This window comes from Acartia tonsa, chromosome 13, assembly GCF_053477335.1.
Source record: "Acartia tonsa isolate MP-2025a chromosome 13, ASM5347733v1, whole genome shotgun sequence".
Classification (NCBI taxonomy): Eukaryota; Metazoa; Arthropoda; class Copepoda; order Calanoida; family Acartiidae; genus Acartia; species Acartia tonsa.
In genome coordinates this window covers 46,957,261-46,983,028 of record NC_137272.1, presented here as the reverse complement: position 1 = coordinate 46,983,028, position 25,768 = coordinate 46,957,261, and the positions used below count along the sequence as shown (strand labels likewise).

At 29.4% G+C, this 25,768-nt stretch overlaps 1 protein-coding gene across 1 annotated transcript; it reads right to left on the bottom strand.

Annotated features, from left to right (window-relative positions):
- Positions 1–1,982: 1,982 nt before the first annotated feature.
- On the bottom strand, positions 1,983–9,817 carry LOC145303962 (uncharacterized). Its single transcript, XM_080145631.1, has 17 exons — positions 9,774–9,817; positions 8,998–9,052; positions 8,493–8,591; positions 8,182–8,280; positions 7,842–7,940; positions 7,486–7,572; positions 6,378–6,476; positions 5,881–5,979; positions 5,565–5,660; positions 5,175–5,315; positions 4,904–5,002; positions 4,485–4,583; positions 4,298–4,399; positions 3,956–4,054; positions 3,731–3,826; positions 2,976–3,066; positions 1,983–2,353 (listed from the first exon to the last, which is right to left on the bottom strand). Exons 1-16 carry the CDS (start codon positions 9,789–9,791, stop codon positions 3,029–3,031), a joined length of 1,425 nt encoding a protein of 474 aa, XP_080001757.1. The 5' UTR covers positions 9,792–9,817; the 3' UTR covers positions 1,983–2,353; positions 2,976–3,028.
- Between the last annotated feature and the right edge of the window lie 15,951 nt (positions 9,818–25,768).

Here is a 25,768-nt window from a genome sequence, read left to right as displayed (position 1 = left end):
CTAAATTTTTTTGTGCAAGTTCCCTGTTTGATAATGAATTTCCGACCTTTTCGCTTTAGCTTCTTCCACCCTTTTATTCAACAACTTTTGTTTTTAGGTCTTTTTTTACTTAAAAATTTCAAACAGCTGTAATTTTCTTATTTTTGAAGCTAGAAGAACAATGATTTTCAGAAAATGTTTATCTTTATGTAAACTTTACATTAGAAATATCAAAATATAAATTTCAGCGGCCGCAGCTGTTCTTTGCAGCTGCCAGCCGCTGCACTCAGCGGTAGGCAAGAAAACAGCGGCGGATCTTTAAGAAATTTTAATATGTTATGTAGACATGTAAGAAAAGCTTAGGTTTAAAATTTGACGTTTTTAAGTCAAAAATTGCGGCCATAGGAGCTTTTTAAAGATTTCTGGAGACCTGGAGGATCAGGACCTGCAGGATCATACCTGGAACCTGAAAGTGACTTGAACACCTGTTTTTCATATAAGGATGTACCACTAGAGGATATTTTAGTATTTTGGTATGATTAAATGCTTTGTTTTAGTCAAAAAAATATTTTTGCTCTTTACCTGGATGACCCTGCCAGGTTTGCTGGCATCCTGTGCCTGCCAGGATGGAGATATTAAAAAAATTCCAACTCTCAGTTATGTGTCATACCCATACTTAAAAAGTCACGCAGTTTGAGCTCTTTATCTTTCACACACAGAAAATGAGATAGAAAAAACCGAAGGGGGGGGGGAGGGGTTCAACGCCCCCCCCCCCTAACTGTTAAGGGTTAAATAAAATATAGAAGAAGAAAAAAGACAATTAACTGCACATTTATATACTCTGCAAATTTTTCCCCAATCTTGGATATAGTAAAAATCAGCAAAAAAAGCTGTTTTTAAAGGAAACAAGAGTTTGTTTTGCCCTATTTTTAAAATTATATGAATGAGATGATTTTAAGGTTTGATAATCTGATAAGAATTTTTTTTGTTCACAGTCCCTTTAAATGTTCATTTATTCATACGGATTGATGTTCTTATTGAATTATAAAGCATCTTTATTAAAAGATCTAAAGAGCTAAGACAATTGGCAATTAGTTAATGTACATCCCCAATAAACTTACCCCTTCAAAGCCAGTGCACACTGGTCCGAAAATGCAGTTTTGGGTCAACAATTTGTTTTCAGCTGTTTTTTGGCCTATTTTGATGCCAAATACAGCAAATTTGGGGTTTTTGGGATCAGGGAGTCCATTTTACAAAAATTGGAAAAGTAACAGCTAAAGGTTGGCGGCTAAGCCGTTTAGCCAATTTTTGCCTACATTCAGGGCAATTTCAGTATTAATTACCTGGGAATCAACTTTTGAAAAAATTTATTTGGTTTAATTAATAGTATAAGACAGCAAAAACCATTTTTGAAATTTCTAATACCAGCCACTAAACAGCTTGAAATAATGTGAGTATAATGTGTGGATATTGCTTGTGATGTGTCTTTGGGTATGTTTTCAGGGGTGCTGAGCTTAAAAATAACAATACGAATTGTGTCCGACCATCCATATGGCAGCTTAGTTTTCCATTTTATCAAGTTTTATAAAGCAATCAATGAAAAAAAGAACTTTTTTGTGCTTTTTATGAAAAATTATAATACAATTTGTTTTCTAAGTAAGAAAGGTTTTGTGTTTATTTCATTAAAGTTAATTATTGCATCAAATTGTAAACAGCTTTCTGCAGATATTTATTGTTTTCAAAGCCATTCTGCAAAATATCTTACAATGTAGCCTATTTTCTTCATATTCTCTGTTAAAAGTATATGCTTATAAAAACATCCTTATTATTATTAGTTAATTTAATTGTAACTATATATTACATAGAAAACTATTGAAATAATTATAAATTATTATGATTTATTATAGGTAAACATGGTACAATTAAAGAATAAGAAAAGTACTAATAGTTATACACAAAAGGTATTTGAAATAAAAATCTGCCCTTAACATATAGATGTCAGAATGCAGTCAAGATATTTTAATATGATTAGACAGACAAAAAGATAATTAATATATACATAAATGTTTGGGTGTTTTTACACAAAATGCCTGTTGTGCACAAAAAATCCTCTCACACCTTATTTTAGATGCAGAACAAAGGATGGAGATTGTGAAGTAGGTTGTGGAAAGGTCAAGGGGGTTTACCAAGTTTGAGAAGTTTGAGTTTGGATAGTTTCCAAATGGCAGGGATGTTAGCATAAGAGATGGAGAGGTTGAAAAGTTTAGTGAGGTATAGAATGCCATTTGGAAAGGGCAGGGGTGAAAGGTTGCAAGTTTCTGATGTTGAATTCTGTTGAAATTCTGATGAATTCAGTTTCTCCAGTTAGCAATATCTAAAAAAATCAAAACCTTACTTTAGGACTAGTGGATACCCCACTAGAGGCCTCAAAGGGTATTGAGGGGTATTTGACAACTCATTTCAGACAGGCATTTACTTATTATAAGGATTGTATTATATAAGAGGCACTAATAGGTTGAAAGAAGTTAAACAGTAACAAATGACTTCAGAGCTAATGCAGCACTGTGATTGGCTGAAATTTTGGCGCGAACTGATCTAAATCGCCACTAAAATGATTTAAAGATCAAGCTCAGAAGTATTTAGATATTAGGATTTGGTCATCTTTCTATCCAAGATAATTAGTATACTTTATATTTAATTTAAAAAAAAATCTAATTTAAGATTTAAACAAAAGACTGCACAGATCATGAAAACAAAGTAGCAGGTTTTATCAAAGTTTTACAGTAGCTTTTCTCCTATTTCTAGCCCCTGTGGCCAATTTCCTAACCCTGCAAGGAAATTAAAATTTACCCATCTAAAATAACCTATTAAAAGCTAATGTGAAAAACTGACAAAACACACTACTTCCTTTTCTTTCCATGATCCAACTATACTTCAATATCAATAAATAAGGGACAAATATGTTTTTAAGTAATAATGAATTTCAACAAGCTTACCATAATGTTTTCTAAGAATTTCTGCTATTTCTCTCTTTTCTTTTCTTATTTCTTCAGTGTCCCAAGAATATCTCATCCAGAGCTGTTCTACCTATCATATTTATTGATTATTTAATATACAGATAATCAAATTTATTGGAGTAATAGGGTTTGAAAGTTTTGATAGGTTACAGTTTAAGGAGAGAGATAGAGAGTGAATATTTTATGTAATAAAAGTACATCATAATATTTGTAATTCAAAATGAAACTCAAATTTAATTACAACAAGGGTTTTTTATTACAATAAATAGATTAATAGATACATAGACAATAAGGTAATAGACAGATAGAAATAAATAAAGATTGCAAGATGAATAGGATCAAGTCATGCAGAGTTCGCCAAAGACAAAAAGTAAAGCAGAATATGCCAATATACCCCCAAGTTAATCAGAGTCTGCCAATATTCCACCAAGTAAAACAGAGTGTGCAAAAACAGTAAATTGGCACACTCTGCTTTACATGATCCAATGAAGAGATGATAAATGGATAGAAAGATAATTTGAAAAGAAAGCTAAATAGATATTGTAAAAATGGTGATTAAAATATAATAAAGATGTAAATAAAGTATATAAACACCCCTTTTCTATTTTTACAGACCCAAAACTCTTAAATTTTGAGGTTGGGCAATTTGTGACTTGGAAGAAAATACAGTATTAAAATTTGATCTAAGATAAATGTTAATAATATGTTGCAGGAAGATAAAAAGGAAAACTTACCATCTTTATTCTTAGCATTCACATCAGCACCATGTTGTAAGAGCTCTTGAACAATATCTTTATGTCTATTCTTAGCAGCGAGCAATGGAGTGTTTCCTATTCATAGATATCACACAAATGATTTAGTTTACGGAACACTAGATTAATTATTCCTATTCCAGAAGGGAAAATGATACTATATGATATGATAGAAATATTGTAAAGCAATATTATTATGTAACTAACCTTTATCTCTCTTTTCATTGATATCAGCTCCATTTTCTAATAAAATCTTCACTACTTCAGTTTTTCCATAATCTGCTGCCAACAAAAGACTGGTCCTTCCTAGATATTAAAAATATTAAATTTATTATATTTAGTAGCTTACAGTAGAGTTATAGATACATAGAGAGATAATATATTTAAATATATTAGTTATCATAATTGTTTCTAGTTATAGACTTGGTCATATTTTTTGTTATCGTGGTTATAATAAAAATTTCTTTTGATTTACATGCATGTAAGTAAAGTATGTAAGAAAAAGTTTGGGTGGATAACAATGGGTTAAAATGATAATAATAATCTAACCATACTTATCCTTAGCATGTATATCAGCTCCATTTTCTAATAAAATCTTCACATCAATATTTCCATTCCAATTTTTTGCTGCCTTAATAAGACTGGTCTCTCCTAGTATGTATAGTGAGATAGATATTTTGATGGATATTATAAATATTATAAAAATAATGTGTTATAATGATAATAAAAATCTAACCATCATTATCCTTTGCATTGATGTCAGCTCCATTTTCTAATAAAATCTTTACAAGATCAGTATTTCCATACTCTGCTGCCAACATAAGACTGGTCCTTCCTAGATATTCAAAATATCAAATTTATTATATTTAGTAGCTTACAGTATAGTTATAGATACATAGAGAGATAATATATTTAAATATATTAGTTATCATAATTGATTCTAGTTATAGACTTGAGCTCAGTACACAAAAGACAAAGGTCAACCTCTAGAAATTTTAGGTCGACCTATAGAAGCTTTAGGTTACAGAGATATTATTTTAGTAAGATGAATACATATGTATAATAAGATAGATAGAGAGATATACAGAAAGGATATTTGATCAATGATATGAAAATTATGAAAATAATGTATGATAATAACAATTATAATCTAACCATCATTATCCTTATCATTGATATCAGCTCCATTTTCTAGTAATATATTCATAACATCTCTATTTACAAACTTGGCTGCCAACATAAGACTGGTCTCACCTAGAGTAGAGTTATAGATACACAAAAAGATAGTATATTTTTAGATATTTTATTATAATATTGTGATTTATATAGATAAATAGATAGAAATATAGACAGAAAAATAAAGGAAAAAATAAGATAATATACATATGATAGAAATATTGTATTATGATAATATTATGTAACTAACCACCATTATTTCTTGCATTGATATCAGCTCCATTCTCTAATAAAATCTTCACAATATCAGTCCATTCATTGGTATCAGCTCTGTTTTTGAAAAAAATATCATTATTTTCATACCCTGCTGCCCTCATAAGACTGGTCCTTCCTAGATATAAATACATTAGATTTATTATAGATTTAGTAGTTTAGTTTTGATAATATATTTTAGTTATTATGATTTATTTTAGTATAATATTGTGATTTATAACAAGATAAAAAAAAACTTGTTTACATTTGTTTAAGTATTTTTAGACTAAAATGCCTAAATAACAAAAAGAAATATTTATTTTTTTTATTTTTACTGAACCACTTTTTAATGCAAATATTGTTTTTTTTTAAATAATAATAATCTAACCCTCAATATTCTTTGCATTGGTACCACCTCCATTTTCTAATATCTTCCAAACAACAGTATTTCCTTTCTCTGCTGCATACAAAAGACTGGTACTTCCTAGATATAAATATATTAATATATATTTAGTAATTTAGAGTGGAGTTATAGATTCATAGAGAGATAATATATTTTAATATTATAGATAAAATTTATACCAGGCAGGATATTTTGATGGCTATTATAAATGATGTTATATAATAATAAAAAAGAAAAAAAAAAAGGAAAAATAAAGATAACTTACATAGGAAAGAAATATTGTTAATATTATGTAACTAACCATATTTATTCTTTACATTGATATCAGCTCCATTTTCTAATAAAATCTTTACAACATCAGTCTTTCCATTATGCGCTGCATACATAAGACTAGTATCACCTAGGTATAGATAATTTAGATTTATTATATATTTAGTAATTTAGAGTAGAGTATTTATATTCCTTGCTGCAACTGCATATATTAGACTGGTCTCTTTATAAATTAGATCTATAAATATTAAGTAGAGTAGAGTTATAGATACACATATATAGAGATAAAATATTTCAATGCTATAGATAATATTGATATCAGATCTTTATATTTTAGTTATCATAATATGTTATAAGTATAATATTGTGATTTAAAGTAAGATAAATAGATTGAAATATAGATAGATAAATAAAGGAAGATTGCATGGAAATCATCCATAGTAAGTAGAGTATGTCAGAAAAAGTTTAAATTTTCAAGTAATTCTTGGGTTGGATTTTAATGGGTTAAACTGATAATAATAATCTAACCAGCATTATCCTCGGCATGTATATCTGCTCCATTTTCTAATAAATTCTTCACAACACCAGTATTTCCATTATGTGCTGCCCACATAAGACTGGTGATTCCTAGATATGAATTTATTAGATTTATTATATATTTAGTAGTTTAACCTTTAACGGTTGGGAGGGGGGGGTGTTGAACACCCCCCATCCGTTTTTTTCTATCTCACTTTCTGTGTGCAAAAGATAAAGAGCCCAAACTGCTTGACTTTTTAAGTGTAGGTATGACAAATAACTGAGATTTGGAATTTTTTGAATATCTCCATCCTGGCGGGTCATCCAGGTAAAGAGCAAAAATATTTTTTTGACTTAAACAAAGCATTTTATCTTAAAAAAATACTAAAATATCCTGTAGTAGTACATCCTCATACTAAATACAGGTGTTCAAGTCCATTTCAGGTTCCAGGTATGATCCTGCAGGTCCTGATCCTCCAGGTCTCCAGAAATCTTTAAAAGGCTCCTGTGGCCGCAATTTTTGACTTAGAAACTTCAAATTTTAAACTTAAGCTTTTCTTACATGTTTACATAATGTATTAAAATCCATAAAGATCCGCCACCGTTTTCCCCCTGACTGCCGACTGCGGTGGCTGGCAGCTGCCAAGTACAGCTGTGGCCGCTGAAATTTATATTTGATATTTCAAATATAAAATTTACATAAAGATAAATATTTTCTGCAAAAAAATTTTTCTTCTAGCCGCAAAAATAAAAAAATTACAGCCGTTTGAAATTTTTTAGTAAAAAAAAGACCTAAAAACAAAGGTTGTTAAATAAAAGGGTGAAGGAAGCAAAAATTGACTCTGACTTACTTAAGATCGGAAATTCATCATAACACAGCCCTCTAGTTCTAATAGGAACTGAGATAATATGGGGGGGCGTTGAAGGCCACAACCCCCCCCCCCCCCGACTGATTAAGGTGCGGATTTACAGATGTACAGTGAGATAAATAGGAAAAATTATAAGTATCCTATAATATAAAGTAGAATGGATTTTTCTCCAAAGCATAAGTTCTCAGAAACTACTGAACCCAATGAATATATATAGAAATATTACATACAAATAATATTTTGAAACTAACCGTAGGAATTCTTAGCATTGATAGCTCCATTTTTTAATAAAATCTTCACAATATCAGTGTTTGCTGCAACCATAAAACTGGTCAATCCTAGATATAAATAATTAGATTTATTATCTTTAAGTAGTTTAGAGTAGAGTTATAGATACACACACACAACATTAATCTGAAAAGTCTCAATTTGCTTGTTGATAAGTTTGCACCTGTTTTGGATTTTCCCAATATATTTTAGTTAATAATGTATAATGTTTTGATTTTAAGTAAGACATAAAGATATGTTTATGTAGATAATAGGTAGGTACAAATATGGACAGATAGCAGGAAGGATATATTAAAATATAATATATTATGTAACTAACCATAGTAATCTTCTGCGTTAATATTAGCTCCATTTTTTAGCAATATCTTCATAACATCTGTCCTTCCATTACTTGCTGCATACATAAGACTGGTCCATCCTAGATATAAATTAGATTTTTTTATTTTATATTTGTAGTTTAGAGTAGAGTTAAAGATACACAGAGAGTTGTTTATGGATTAAATAGTGTAATACAATGATTTTTAGATATTTAAAAGGGTTGCAAAATGAAAATATTAATAGTATTTTATATTAGCATAGATTGTTTTAAGTAAGACAAAGATTTTGTTGGTTAAAATGCAATCTTTGATATTTTCTAGTGGTAGAAAGGGAAATCTTACCATCTTCATTCTTATGATTCACTTGAGCTCCTTTCCGTATGACCTCTTGAACAATATCTAAATGTCCTTTCTTAGCAGCAAAGATCAATGCGGTGTTTCCTATACATAGATAATACAGTTAGTTAGTTTATGAAATACATGATTAATAATTTTAAGTGGTTTTTTTTTTAAATATGTAAATAAACTATTTAGCAACCTATTTCTTTATGCCCTCTTTCCCAAAGAAGTAATACTTTTTCAACAATCTATTTATAAAATATAAGTTTATCTTCTTGTAAAATGAGAAGAAATAAAAACATTATGTATCTAACCTCTATTGTCCTCATCATTGACATCAGCCCCATCTTCTAATAGAAACTTCACAGCATCAGTTAGTCCATGCCTTGCTGTATTTACAAGATTATAATTTCCTAGATAAAAGTACAGTGTGTTTTTTTTTTATATTAATTTGATTTTTTTTTCAAATAATACTTTTTGTGCCTTTTTCTAAAGCAAATAGACAGGAACAGTGCATTGATAAAAATCAAATTAGCAATATCCTTACCATATCTAAATTCAATTGTAACTGACTTATTTCAATGAATCACATATTCTGCTTTTAAAACATAGAGCAGGAATTATTTTATTTTACTCTAATTAAGCAATGAAACCCTATATTTTATAGGCACCACAGGGTTAGAGTCTCATGCAAAGGTTAGGCATAGGAAAAACTCCTCTTTATGGGGGTTTGAGACCTCAACTTTATGTGAAATCACTGAGGTCTTTTTAAAAATACAAAAGGTCATTTATTTGTTAATTACATGAAAAAATACTTACTTGGATAAGAAACTGGACTTGGTTTGCTGTAACCAACATACAATAGTAAACAAATCTAAACAATTAATGTTTTATCATTGTATTGATAACAACCTTTTCAAAAGTTTAATAATATTTATGACTTATTAATAGTCCTCTATCACCCCTTTATTTCAATTTCCTTTATCATTTATTTTTTTACTGTTTTTAATCTAGAAGAACAATGTTTTCTTTGGTGAATATTATTTAAGAATTTCAAAAATTCCCTTTGCTATTGCCTAATTACCTACTAAATAAATTGTAAATTCTTTTTAGCCTTAATTTTTTTACACAAAAAAAACTGAGAAGGGCATCAAATAACTCCCTGGTATGGGTATGTTCAAATTAATGCAATTGCAAAGTGTTCAAACTAAATATTAGACATTCAAGTGTTTTATTTGTATATAATGCATAGGATTTAAAAGATATTTGTATGTCTTTACAATTATAACAAGATCTGTAAATTACACCTGAAAATTTTTTGTGAATTACAAAAATCATGTGTTTTATGTAACAGGATTTACTATTGGTGTACTCCAAAAGATTTTGTAAATAAATGTACTGCATTCAATAATTTAAAGATAATTTTAAAATGGTCTAAGCTGGTTTTAACCTATTTCACAATATAATGAAAGGGGTAATGATCAATATGGATACTTTTTTTAAATTCTAATTTTGAAATTTAAAAACTATGATCATTTTAATTAAATAACATAATTTAGTCATAGAGCAGCTGAATAACTAAAAAAATAACTCACTAAGCTAAGTGTAGCCATGTTACCAAGTTCACAGATAATATAGAACTGAGTGTGAGACAGTGTATTCTGTGGAATTTGATAGTTGAATAAATAAAAATCTGTGATTTACAATTTTCTTTTTAGTTTGTGAAAGATAATTCAAGGTCATGTTTAAAGCTTAGCTACCAAAATGGATACATAATACATGGATATTGTGAAATAATCTCACATACTAATATTAAATGTTTTTTCCAGCTGGCTTATTCAACACTACCCCTCATCCCCCCCCTCTCATGACTTTTCCCTTTCCCCTTCCCTGACCATGGAGGAATATACTCACCAATATCTAAGGATTATATAAGCAACCTAATTGAATAAAAGTTCCCCTGTCACAATATCCATGCATACTATATCCCTTACCACTATGGTAAATAAACCAACACACACTCACACACCCACTCTCAAGCACACACAAAATATTCTACACTTAGGAACACACAACACCAAAACACACACACACACATGCTTATGTGTACTCAGGCACACATCCACACTCAAGCACACACAAAACATTCTACACTCAGGGACACACCACACCCACAGACACACACACACTCATGCCTATGCACTAGGGTACACACAAGGTCATATTGGGCATATAACCAACATAAACCTTGAACATTAAAATCATTATTATTTAGAAGTGTAGCCACTCTACATTCGATAATGTTTGAAAACCTTAATATTTTAATTTTGAAAATTTGAGTACCCCCCCTGACAGCTCCCTAGCCTAAAACCTAACCTAACCTAAAATAGTTTTTTTTTTTTTTTTTTGGGGGGGGTACTCAAATTTTCAAAAAAATGTTCTAAGAGGACAATGCCAAGAAATCTTTATAAGTAATATTTCTTCTATCTATCTGACTTACATCCTTCTCCCCTTTAAAGTAGCCTAAAACCTGTTCTAGCTTTAAAAAAAAATCCCTGAAAATTGTAAAATATATTGTTATTTGTTTTCAAGATCTTACTGGAGATTATATATAGACATAAATAAGGATATGAATCAACTGATCAACAAAAAAGTCCTATTATTAAAAATATCAAGGATTCATGTCTTATCTTTGCAGTCTTTTGGGAGGAAAAAAAATAAAACATGTAAAATCTGAACCTTTTTTGTGATAATAATGTTTCTAGGAAAATTTAACTTGTCATATATAGAGGCAAAAAATTACAAAAAAATTATTATTTTCAATCTAGCATCCCAACCAATGAGGAAATCTTAATAAAACTTAATGGAATTATATAAAATGTAACTTATTTAATTCCTGAAAATTGATGCTGTCTATCTTGAATAGAGTCAAAGAATATTATAAAATATTAAAATCTAGTTATCATTCTGACACCCCAACAAATGAGCAAATCCTAATTAAAGGGACGGAACATAAATTTTTCTCATCTTAATATCAAATCTTAACATTATCTCATTCATAAAATCTCACAGATAGAGCAAAAGGCGCTTTTGTTTGCTTAAAAAATGGCTTTTTCTGACGATTTTTATAAGGTCCAGGGAAAGGAAGAAATTTTCTGTATTATATAAATGTGCATTAAATTGCTTTTTTCTCCCATTATAGCTAAAATTAAACTTTTTCACATAGTTTTTGATTTTTCCTAACAATTAAGCTGACTTTTAACATAATCCTTGCTTTAAACCAATGTATAGTTACTTAGAAATTGATTAAATAAGCAATATTTTTTATTGAAAACCAAATACAATAACAAAGCTAGAAACAGGTTTTTTTATTAGTATCCAATTAACTTTAGATGACCCATCTCTCGCCCACCTTTAATTACAAATTTGTAAATAATAAAGACGCAATATTTGTTTATAAACAGTCTGATAAAAGTGTAAACTAATTCTCCAAAGTGACACAAACACAATAAAAAAGGATATTATTATTTTAAATAACCTATGAGATTCAACCCTTTGTAGACAGTAAGGTATTTTTTGTCAATAATATGAATTTAAAATAGGTCTTTATTACCTAAATACTACGTTATAAAAAAACTAATTGGCAATTTTATATCATAAAATAAATCCTTAACAGTAAGTAAATTGTTTCAACTATATATGACAAGTTAAATATCCCTACAAACATTATAAGAAACAAAAACGTTCAGGTTTTCCCTGTTTTTTCCTTTTTCCCTCCCAAAATACCATAAAATCAAGGCATTATTCCTGGATATTTTTGTTAATAGGACGTTTTTTGGTTGATCAGTGGAATGAAATGTGCTTAGAAAATGTTAAGATTTGATAATCAGATAAGAAATTTTTACGTTTAGACTCCCTTTAAACTTAAAATAAAATATGTAGAATATAAATTCCTGAAAATTCATGCTATCTAGCTTGTACAGGATTTGAGAAAATCACAAAAACTTAAAAATCATTCTAGTAGCTAAATTATTAGACTGACCTTTATGAAACCTGGTAAAAATATGTAGAATCTGTGATCTTATTTAAAAATTTGAAAATTTCAGATAAGTGCATGCTTGGAAATAAGAGAGCATAAATTAAAGTATACACAAAATGCAAATTTGTAATTTACATAATTTTTCATTTTGTGAATTACAAACAAATCAACTCAAATTGGCATAACCTGCAGCTTTGTATCTAGCCTTGCTGTCGTGGAGTTATTCCCTCCCATTCCCCCCCCCCCCCAAAGACTGCCTGATAGACAATGCATAATAGAAATAATCTTATATTCTTATTAGCTATCTACTTACCTAGATAGATAGATAATCAAAGAGAGGTAGTACTAAAAAAATAATAATTGCAATGCCTGAGGCAATTTGTCTGTTTTTTTATATTTATAATTTGCGAATTCAAATGTCTTTTGTATTATTGAATGTTTAATTGTTGTAAGTATTCCTTTTTTTATATTTCAATATTAGGGTGGGGTTAAATTTGAACCCACAAATATTTAACAAAAAAAGAAACCCATTTTTTTTCAAAATAACCACAAAAAAAATATTTTAGAGTGGAGATTTATTAATTTTTAGGATAAAGAGATAAAGAGAGATGTAGAATAGGATAAAATATTTAAAATCCTTTTTATAAATAATTATTAAAAGTAATATCATATAAATATTTGCATGCAGACATAAATTTTATTAACCCATTAGTGCCGAGCGCCACTTTTATGGGCCGATCGAGCTAAAAATCTCAGGGAAGCTTTATAATGGTCAAAACGGAATTCCAATTTTTTTGTTTTGCTCTAGTGGCGTGCACAGGAAAGTTGCAAAAAAACCCGGTTCGGCATGGCCATAAATGCCCAATGGGCATTGAGACCCGTTTTGGGCAGTTTTTTGCCAGCATTAAAACTCGTTTTTTTCTAAATACTCGGTTATTTCGACAAAAAAATGAAAAATGAGATGAACACTTTTTAGAACTTTGACACCATCCGTAATTGAAAAATACACAACCTCATGTAGTCTATAGAGCTACAAGTAATATACAAAGTGATTTATTTCAAATTTAGTGTGTGGGCTATAGGTACCATCCTTTTCGGTTAAAAAAATCCATTTCTCAAAGTTTTAAAACACACACACTACAAAAAAAGAACATATAAAATTCGGGTGTTACATATCAGAAAAACTGAAAATATTGGAGGACACATATAGAGATTTCTAGGGTATACTGATTAGGGTGGCTCAAGAATAATAAATCATAAACAAATATTCAATGGTTGAAAAGTTAAAACCAGGTAATAAAACCAAAACCGAGCAGGGAAATTTTCTCTGTTGCTATTCAAGAAAAACCTATAATATAGATAAACAAGTTTTGTGATTGATATACATATTTAAAAATATTTATATAAATAAAGCTCTTGTATGTAAAAAATGTAAAAAATATTATTAACAAAAACACTATTCCTTCACTTAGGCCTAACTAGGCATAAAGTATAATAGACTGTGTGAAAGAGTTTTTTACTTGTACTCCCTTATGCCATTTATGTCTGCTTTTTGGAAAAATATAAACTATATTTTATTTATGCAATTCCTTTGTGATTCATATTTATATAGTTAATCTTAATATGTTTAGTAGTGAAGCTACTCTATAGTTTGCTTTGTCTGTAAGATAGTAAAAATATTAAGGAAACTAATTTTTTAAAATTAACAGGTAACATTAGATAAACAGGTTGCGTTTTTCATATACTGAAAAATAATTATAAAATTAGTGATATCAACTCACACACATTTGCATAACCTATGGCAGTAGGCTTAGTGTGTAGGCTTGCTATCGGTCAGGTATCAAGTTCAAGTCAGGATTATGTCATACCAGAGACATTAAAATTGCTACTGCTACTATCTCAGGCCCATGACATAAAAAGATGAATAAGAAAAGAATGTATTTGCCCATTAATAGATGCAATGCATTACTGTGCATTGTCAAGACATAAAAGCTAAGGTAGTGCAATCGAAGAGTTTGGGGTCTGTATCCCTTAGTGATCTTAAAATGCCAGGTGAATGCACAAATTTGTGCATATAAAGAAATAACAATATACATTCCAAAAATATCCTAAGAAAGTGGTACAATGTTTGAATGTTTTTGTAATGTTGTTCTTGGCTGCCTAACTGTATTTGTGCAAAAATAACCTCAACTGACCATTATTTTCTTGGATTAGTAAATATATACATAATTTGTAATGAGTATGCAACATTGAATTTTATTTGATAGAAAGAAATATGTATGAGTAATATTTCTTCTTGGGCAGTCTGTCTAAGGGAATATCTAACTTACATCCTTAACTTATTGATGTATCTTAAAACCTATCCTAGCTAAATACTAAACTTCAGGGACATTCAAGCTTTTCACATTGATGGATATAAAAAAGAGTTTTCAAATGAGTGAGGGGTTTAATCTATGTATTTATTTAATTTTAAAGGGGGTAAAATAAGGGGTTTTAAAGGTTAAGGGGTGTAAACACCTCTGGACCTCCACACATAGACGTTTATACTTTTTTGAAAATTTATTAGGTTGTTCACAATATCATACAGGAAATTACAGACAACGATAAGAATATGAATCCTGCTTTAATTAATTTCTTTGTTGAAATCAGTAATATACATATAAACACAGAAGACAACATCCATAATAAGCAAATACAAAAGATCTTGGATAGACAAAAATAAAGAGAAGGACAATTTATTTTTTTTTAAGATGACATTTGAGTTAGTATTAGAGATATATTTTTTATACAAACCTTACATCCACATTTTGATAACAAAAAGCTCCAGGGATTATATTAATATTTCCTGTCATTTTCAAACCTTAGAAAAAGTTAAACAGAATACTATATTGGTTTTTATAAATCTCTGGTATCTTTTTTAAACATGATGATTTTTAATATTTTAAAAAGTGAAGTTTTTTCAATTTGGGTAGATTTGTGCATCAAACCTTACAAAATGAATAGGTCCCTTGGATAATTTCTGCAAGAACAATTTAGAAAAGCAACTTTACAATTGTTTTACTAGAAAATCCATAAGTCAATTTTTTTAAAAATATTCTGTTCATCTATTTATGGGAAAAAAACCCTTTCAAAAAGAAAATTAGGCAATAACTTTTAAGCAAAGCAGCTCTACAATCAAGTCTCAATATAAGTATATATGTCCTTATTAAGCATCCTGTATTTAAGTCATCTTTGGGATGATTCAAATGGAATTTTTTTGTTTTGTTTTAAGAATTTAAATTGAATATTGTATGCATAATTCTATATATTTTGTATATTTAAGACTTTGTTATATGTGGATAGTGTAATCCTTGTTTAAAAAACATGTTTGTAAATAAATCATTTTATTCATTTGTTTAACATATAGATTTAGTTATTTATTGCATCAGATTATAATAAGCTTTACATGGATATTGAACTGAAAAATTGAACAAGTTAGGTTAGTCCTAAGGTGCCAAAGCCAATAAATTTTGTATTAATTTTTATGATTTTTATTCTAATATTCTTTGAAAACTGTCTGTTTTAAAATGCTATACTTGAGCCAGTTCTAATCCAGCAGATAATAATCGTTTTCAAGGACATACTAAGAAAATAGATAAATCATAAATCTGAAAATATAAACATAGTAGATTGATGTCCATCTATAGCTTATGATCTTGAAAAAAATTTTTTAATCTCATCTAAACCTGTCTGGAAAAAGGCCTATAGAGGTTAGGGGTGAAGCTACATGTTAGATTATTAATTTGTACAATTTAAACAATTATTCTGAACATTAACAAGTCGTATGCACTACTTTCCCATTGGAAAGGAATGAATCAATTGTGTAGTCAGTCAGAGGAAGAAGATGTAATGCTATTTATTAAGAAAACTAGCAGCTAAGCCTCTAGAGGCGCCTTAAGTGAGTATGAGGAAGTTACAACATCCCCTCCAAGCTTTTAATAAAGTCAAAAATATTTTTTGGAGATAGTAGGGTAATTTTTTCCTTTAAAATAGTTATAAATCTTCCCAGGACCTGGATGAGAATTGTATAGATTTCTTTTTCTCTGACTTCAAAACTTATTTCATATTTCTAAAACATTTTTGATTGCGTCATCCCTTTGTCTAAAGTTGCATTTCTACAAAAAGTCTTTATAACTCTAAAACCGTCTTCCTTCTTATTTTTTAAATAAATTGAATTGTAACTTACTGCAGAGTTGGGGGGGGGGGATGCCACCCTTGTTCTTAAAATAAGAATGGGTTCAGTGATCAACAAGGCACTTTTAGGAAAAACACCAAATATTTTCATTGTGCCTGTTGATGAGCCAAGGCATTGTACTTCTACTTTACCAGGGACAACAGAAAGACTGAAAAAATATGCTTTTGTTTAACTGGGTATTTGTTTAAATATAAATTGATTAGATAAATAAAAATAATATTGCAATTAAATTCTAGTTTTATTCAGGAAGGCATCATATTGCACTAAATTTGCTGAGTAAGAAAAGTTGGCATATGTCATAAGTCAAAATGCATTTTAATTGCTGAACTCCCAAATACCCCCACAATCTTTTTTGTAAAATATATTGAAAATAAAATAGGGGGGGGAGGGATTATGACAGTTATATTTGATGCTGGGTAGGCCTACAGGTATAAGACCTTTAAAAAAACAACAGCAACCATACATTTTCAATTTTTTCAAAACTACGGAGGGGGAGGGGGGTGAAGCTTAAAAGACAATTTTTGGTACAGCTTCTATTAATCACAAGAAACACATTGCATCTTTTCTTAGTTGATATATTTGTGCAAGTTAGCAGTGTATATTAGTAAGTTGCAGAATTAACACTTTGAATAGAACTTTGGCAAAAAATTTTTATTAAATTATTCATTGGCCCAGAATCTTTTGTGACTTCATATTAAATCTTTAATTGAATAATATAGCAATGTCCAAACTTTTCTACCAATAATTTTAATTTAGTTATATGGTAATTTTGTTTCCTCATTAAAGGAGGTTATCCATTCCTCCTAAATGTTTGCTTGTTGAACCAACTTATCTGTTGAGCTCCTATTTCATGGATGTTTTCAACCTTGTCTCATAAAATCATTATTTTTAAAGTTATTAGAGTTTCTCAAACAGGTTTTGTACACATATGCTTATCTCTCTGTCTTAAATTGCAATATGTAGTTACAATTTTTTTATTGAAATTTTTTTTCCAAATGTCATTAATTCTGTACTTCCATCTGTCCATAAGATACAAAGTGGAGGAAATGTTATTTTCTCTGCTCCTATTCAAGATAGAAGGATGAAACCTTTTGTCAACATTATCATTATGGAGCATAATTAACTATACAACATCTTGCTTTTATCCAGTTTTTAGCAATTTAAATAGTTTTCACATTTCCACTCTTACCATCAGTTGTTTTGATCAATTTTCAAGAAATCTTAGATAATGTAACAAAATTAGACAAAATTGACTGCAAATGAAAGGATAAGTAGTTTTACTTTTATTCTTTTTTTTACATATTTATATAACATTTTTTGTAATATTGTTAAAATTAAGGACACAGTATTAAAATTTAATTTTCCATCATTGTAAGGTATTTAAATTTAAATTTTCATTTATTCTAATTATAATTGATACTTTGTTATTCCATTTGTTTTCTATATTTCTTTTAATGATAATGTGGTTTGCTACTTTGCATATGTTTTTAACCCTGTTTATGAACTATCCAATGCTAGTTTTAAACTAATCTCTGAAAGTCTACTTGCAATTTCTTTGAACCTTTTTTTTTCAGAAAAAGTAAATTACATTTATAAATAAACTGACTGTTGTTTAAAATAGATTTAAGCCAAAATGGCAACAAAGGATTTGGATGATAATGATAGATATATTGATGATCATGCTCAGATGATTGACAAATTGCTATATGATATAATCATATCATCTATACAAAAAGCCCACTCTAAAGGGGTAAGTTAATTAGTTTTAGCAGTTTTCTATTGTTTAAATTTCTTTTCTTCTTTTAAACTTTGTTTTATCAAATTCAAAAAGATTGTGAAACCTTCCTTCTCCTGAAGGGGCAAAGCCCCAAAAAGGCAAATGGCAAAGAAATTTAAAAAAACAATAAAAAAGAAAAATTTGAAGGTTTTAAATAATATAAATTAATATAAATAAATATAAAAAGTAATAAAGAGTTATAAAATGTTATAAGGTGTTATAAAATGTTTTAAAATACAGAAAATATCTGAAAAAATGTAAACAAAATTTTTAAAATTCTCCCCTGAACCTTCAGAAAAAAACCTTTAGAGGCTAGGGGTGAAGCCGCTAGTGTATAATATAATACTTAATCCTGTGCAAAACTGCATGACTAATTTTTTTACATGAGCTTGCAGGCCTAACTTGACTATTCGCAACAACATTTAGTATTGACTTAGAGATCACAATATTTTATGCTAGTGCTAACTTGCTACTTGTGTCGGTTCAGTGAGTAAGCAACAAATATGTTTATTCATAAAATATTGTAGACTGAAGCTGCGGTACAGTTACACTTTTTTCCCTATTTTTTCTTATTCCTCCATAGCCAAAAACTGGTTGCCTGTTAGAGGTTCTGCAGGCATGTAGGGCCCTTCTTGGGGCTTTGCTGTCCATGAGTATGATCCTTGTGTTAAAGATTTTTTTTTAATTTTAGAAGGACCACGTTGTTGATGATTCAACCAATGAAGAATCTGCCTTTAAAGTTATAAATGCTCTTGTAAATGATGTTGTTGATTTAGCAATAGAGCAGGCTAGAAAGGTGACCATATTTTTTCTATTTTTTTTTGGGGGGGGGGCTAATTCTAAAGATTATATATTATACTTGTTACATTGCATTCTTTGGTAAAATAAACAAGGATAACAACAGTAGTGGAGCTCAAAATCTATTATAAAATAGACAAACGGACAAAGTGAGCAGATTATCTGTTATCAGATAGAGGGAGAATATGCAAAAACTTAAATTCACAAAAGCTAAAAAAGTAAAAAGTTGTAAAAAGAAAAGCAGCTAAAAAGTTGCTTAAAAGCAGTAAGACTACCATAATTTTTTTATACCTAATTCTGTTGCATAATGAAGGGAATATTGGCAAAAAGTTTCAGCCATTTATCTTTTGTAAGAGCTGATAAAATGCTGCTTAAAAGTAGTTTTACCACTTAAGGAGCAGAGAAAATCTGTCATAAAAAATAAAAGAGGCTAACAATCTACTTAAAACCAGCCTGACTGCTATGAATGTTTTATAGTTAATTAAGCTCCTTTATAATGAAATGTTGTCAAAAAGTTTCAGCCTTCTATCTTTAATAAGAGCTCAGAAAATCCTATTTCCCCCTATTGATGTATAAAAGAAAGACGAACGGACATTTAGAATTATAGAGTAGCTTTGCTAAAAATTATTTAGAGGATTAAACATTATGAAAATGTAAATTTCAGTTTTGTAAGTTTTACTTCAACAATCATTAAAAAACATTTAGGACATTGTTGTTGATGATTCAACTAATGGGGAATCTGCCTTTAATGTTATAAATGATCTTGTAAATGACATTACTGATTCAGCAATAGAGCAGGCTGGCAAGGTTAATATCTTTTTTGGGTGATTAATATAAGGGTGATTTTTGCTGATCTAAAACCTCCTGATATTCCAAAGTTTTTTTACATTCTATGTGTTTATTTTATGAATGCTTATTGTCAAAAGATTAAAAGCATTAAACAAAACAAATAAAAGCATTAAATTTAAACATCAGAATCAGAAACTTTAATAAGCTAAATTTTGACACAAAAGATTTGATAATAACAATGTCATCAAATAATTTTAACCTTTAATTTAGGTTCTACATCAGCAGTATGTATTAAATGGCAGAGATAAAACTCAAGAAGATGATTCAAATATTAAATTTTCAGAGATATTTGTAGAAACTTCAACATCAAAATCAAATCCAATGAATGATGACATAGATCAGGTGAAAATAAATTTATTATTCTTAGACAAAATGGGATTATTTTTGATTTTTGTTTATTTTTGTGGGGGTTAAACTAGCTTAAAACCACCGCTGCACTGTACCAGTAGTTATATTCCCTGAGGAGTAAAGCTCAATTGATTCAGTGGTCAAAGGGTCCTTAAATAGTCCTTTCAAGTTTTATTTGAAGCATTTTTGAAAGGGGTTTCTAAGATATACCCTGACACCTGTAGAATCATATTGCAGAGTTAAAAATAAAAAAAATAATAAAATTGTAATCTTTATCTCCCAAGTAGGTCATTTATTGTCCAACTCAATAAAAAAGGATAAAACTAAAAAAAACCTTTGGATACAGTTAGGTTTTTTTCATCAAATATACAAATTTAAAAGATATCTTTATAACAGCATACTTAAAACATGAATAAGCTTCTTTATGTCAAAAAACAAATCCTTAGCAGTAAGTGATTTGTTATAAGATTTTAATAGTTTGACTACTCCTGGTGATTTTTAATCAGTTTTACTTAGACCATGGTGAATACTTAGAAATCAATCTGCATTGAGAAAAAAATATTAAAAGATTAATCTCAAATTTACTGATATTTGTCTATGTAAAGAGAACATACAGTAAAGGGAAGGAGTATGATTTTTTAGAATCTTTTGTGGGAGTATTGGAGTAATTCATTTTTTGTGATTTTTTAATTCCAATCTTATCCTGTTTCTATTTCTATTCTTTTCCTTTTTACCTTTTATTTCCAATGTTTATAAATTTAAGAGTAAGATAAACAGTTTTATCATTAGATTCATGAAGACAACTCAAGTGTTGACAGTGACCAATTTGTTGTTCTTGGTGCTTGATGTGTGTTTGCCAGCCTGGGATTTCATCAGTGACTTAAAAGTTCTTGGTCAGTACTGGACAAACTCAAATTTTACCTGGGTAAAGATTTTAAATAACTTCTATATTTTGATCTTCTTTTGGTGTTTTAAATTTTCTAATTTTTCTTTTCACTTTTAATTTTTAGAATGATCATAAAGAGTTTATTCAGCAAACAGGAAAAAATTTAATGATTTATTTACATCTTTCTATTTTTTAAGTCTATATTATTTAGTCCGTTTTTCTAAAACTTTTCTTATAAAACAATTTTCTTATTTCTAAAAATTTTTATTTCATCAGAGATAAAAAAAAATCATCAAACTCGAATCATAAACCTATAGAGTAAAGTAAGAGCTTACTAAAACCACTGTATGTCCAGAGAATTTTAGACTTGCACAAGAATTACATTACACCTGAAGTGTCCTACAGGTTTTTAAATGTTAATTTGTTTGTCTCTAGAACCTTTTTGAAAACAATTATTTGCAGTCTTATATCAATCTAGAATCATCAACCATTCCTATATAGATACTAGCGGTTGAAGATCTAGGGGCTTCTCTTCATAGGATATTAAATATCATAAAAACATAAAAACATACTTTCTTTAAAATTTATTTAGACAATCACTTTTGGCAATTTATAGTTCTATTTGAAATTTTTTTAATTTCTTGATTTTTTACTTGACATACAGATGTAGCCAACTACACATACAGATATACAAAGTTTGGACAAGAACAGATGAATTCCATTGGATTTATTGCATCAGGTGCTTTTTAATTTTGTAATGTCTTTATGAAGTATTTTTGACCAAGTTCAAACTTTATTTAACAATATATTGACTTATACTTATTTCCAGTGATCATTCTACTTCTACCAAGCATCTCACTCATACTGGACATTGTATTAGAGAAAACTTGGAATGTAAAGAAGCTTGGAATGGCATTTGCTTATCAGCCGGTGATGGTGTACAAGGTAAATATGTACAAAAAATGGTTTGTAATTTTCCTCATATAAAAAAACAGGATTTCTTACTGTCTATGTGTTCATAAGGAACCCAACTACTGTTAAACCTATAGCCTAGTTCACAAAAGACATAGGCCAACCTCTGGAAATTTTAGGTCGACTTTAGCTTGACTGATATTAAATTTGTTAGTAATACACATAAAGCCAAAAATTAGAAAGGTCAACCTTTGAACCAAGGATTTGGGAAAACACCTGTTATAATTTCTTGATATATTTTCATAGAAAAACATAGCTTTCATGCAAAGATCATGGATAACCTTCCACATCTCTATATTTTTGAAGAAAAAAAATAAAAACCATAAGGGGGAGGGATTGTTTATTATTTTAGTTCAGGTAAGGTTAGGCCATATAGGATACTGGGTTATTTTCTGACAGGGTTAGAGCAATGTAGTTAGAGGCCCAGCAGGATTTGACAATGGACAATAAATTAATAAACTTCCCCTAATGATGACTGAGCTAAGAATTTAGATAACATAGCTGTAAAACTTTGGGTACCATCAATTTACAATCCAATGTCCCATTTTTACCTGGTAATTATAATATACTCTTACTAATAATATTATCAATCTTGTAAAAAAAAGACGCTACAATGTTTTTTAAAATTAACAGAGAACTTTTTTATTAAGGGATTATGTTGTTTTTTGAATCCACATGATGATGACCAGAAAAAAAGATATCAAGAGCAAAAAGTAAGAATTTGAATAAATTGTGAAATTGTTTCCAGTGAAACAAAAACTTCAAATTAGGAAATCTATAATGCAAAGTAGAATAATGTTGTCCATCCAGCTGTCTGTCCATTAAGATTAAGTAACCACTGATCTGATTGGATTCTACTCTTCAGGGAATATACTTGATGAAAAAATCCCCCCCCCAATTTTTGCGAATTTTGTGAATTTGTAAATTTGCAATAATTTGTGATCCATTCATAATTTTTCCAACTGGGTAGGTAATGAAAGAGTTATTATTTTGATACTCACATAATTATTTTTAGGCACGTACCTAACTACCTGTTGGGGCAAAGCCCCTAGAGGCTAGGGGTAAAGCTGCTAGTGACATGATAAAGTAATAAAATTCTATAGCTTTGTTAGAATAAATAATATCACTGCATCTTTAAAATATTAAACAAACCCTTATTATTTTTTAATGGAAAGTTGGGAAAGATTTTCAGTATTTATTTATTCTTGGTTTTTTCCTAATCCAACTTTACATATCAGCAAAGCTAAACAAGCTTTTTGGGCGTCATCCTCTTAGAATTTTTTTTTCAATTTTGTAATGAAACCCCCCCCCCCCCTTATAGACAAACAACTATTTTAGGTTAGGTTAGGTTTTAGGCTAGGGAGCCGAGCACTGCAGATAGGCAGGCAAGGGGGCCGAGCACTGCAGCTAGGCAAGCTAGGGTGCCGAGCGCTGTGGCTAGGCAGGCTAGGGAGCCGAGCACTGCGGCCAGAGTTCATAGTTCGCTGTTGGGGGGGGTTACTCAAATTTTCAATATTGAAAAAAAAATTTCTAAGAGGATAATACCACTTTTTGTCCCCCAGCTCTGATATAAAAATAAATAAAAGAAAGGCTATATTCCAAAAGTTGAGGAAATATAGCCCTCAACTATGAAAAAAAATCTAAAATTTTGAAACTCTGTTTTAGTTGACCTGGTCCTTTTAAGGCAAACAAGAAATTTTTAACCTATAGCTAAAAACAAAACAAGATATTATCTTTTTCCCCTTTCACCATGCTGATTAAATTCTACACAGGAGCAAGACCATTGATTAATAAATGTCTATTAGTATTTATGTATATATATATATATAGGATACCTTTTCTTTATTTTTAGGTGTATGAAATTAGCATTAAGGCAACCTTACAGCTTTTCCTTCAATCTGGGGTTTTACTGTACAAGTTATTTTACACTGAGCCATCACAATTTGATTTTATGAAGGACAATGATTACACAGTGGAAATGGTGAGTATCACAACCTCATTCCTTAGCATCTTGTGGGGCCTTAGCAGTTTCAAGATAAATGTGACTCAGACTGAGCCTAAGTTTTTAGACAAGCTTGTCTTGATGGTGAGAAGCTCTGTTGATATCATTTCAAGGTCAGATCATTTATTTTATTTCATTTAAGGTCAATGGATCTTTTGTTCCAATCATTTCAATCTTTTTCATTTTTTTAAAATTCTTACCTTTTAGAGTGTTTTGCTGAAAAAATATAAAACTTTAAATAATTATTTTAATTTATTTATCAATCATAATAAAAAAAGAATGTTCCTTAATGAATTAATAAAATAAGAGGCAAGAACAATCATTAAAATAAATAAAATTAAAAAGTATTATGAGAAAAATTGAAAAAGCTTTTAATATTTTGTTCTTTATTTAGATTGGCTACATTGATGAGCATCATAGCTTTTAGTCTCAATTGGAAGTATGGAGTTCTGGTTTCATCATCCTCTATTTGCTTGTTTGTGTTCACCATTCCTTCACTGGCTGTTTGGTACAATAAACACACTAGACTCCCAACATCTCTTTCTGACCGTTCAACTGTTTTCATGCCTGTTCCTACATTCAAGTTGGATGAAGACCCTGACAACATCATCCTGTCTAGAATGTATAACAAACTTGTTGTTTTCATTTTAATTGTAGTAGTTGTAGTCCTGCAAATCCTGAATTGGCAAGAAGTTTTTCCTTTTCTTGAACCTAATTTGTGGTAAGATTATACAAATGGGGGAGGCGGATGTGCCACTTTTTGAAACCTAAAGTAAATTGTAAGATCTCAACCCATAAAAGAGTTACAGCTCTAAAATTCAGCACAGCAGTTGCTTTTGTGAAGAATAGTATGCAATTGTGAAAAAACAGAAGACAGTTCTCATTCATCTGAGATAAACTTTTTTTTCTCATAAAAATTTCCCTTATATTTTTAAGTGACAATATATTTTCATGTCAATACCTATTAAAAAAAATTGCAAGTATAAAATCTTCAAGAGAAAAGGCAAAAGAAAATGGGAAACAGTGGTTTTCCGTGGTTCCGCCACCTTTTCTTCACAGTTCCATATCATTTTCCACAAAAGCAATTGCTGTGCCGAATTTTAGAGCTGTAACTATTTTCTGGACTAAGATCATGTGCATTTTACTTTTGGTTTAACAAATTGGCACATCTGCCTCCCCCCTTTGTTATGTTGACATACATTATGACTCATAAGTTGATGACCACAAAAATCTATCAATTAACCATAGCATTACCTATATATTAGTTGCATGTAAAGTATAGTTATAGAATTTTTTAAAAAATGACTAAATTATCTATCTTGCAAAAAATGTTTGTTTTAAATGTACAAATGAATAAAAGATTAAATACATTAGTTTAGTTGAACAAATACATTTGATTTATTTAATGATCTAAATTAGGAATAAAAAGATTTTTTGTTGATAGGTGGAACTGTGCAGAGAGAGCAAGAAATTTACTGTTTCTTCAGAAGATTTTATGGATGACCAATGCCACATGTCTTGTGATTTCAGGTATTGAATTTATTCAATACTTGATGTTCAAGACATGTTGGATAAATTTCTTGTTTCTTGAAAGAAATGAGGACACAACGGAACAACTAGGAAGCACTACAGGTTAGCTACCAAATAGACATTCTAACTTAATGTCATTTGTACTTTTTTTTAAA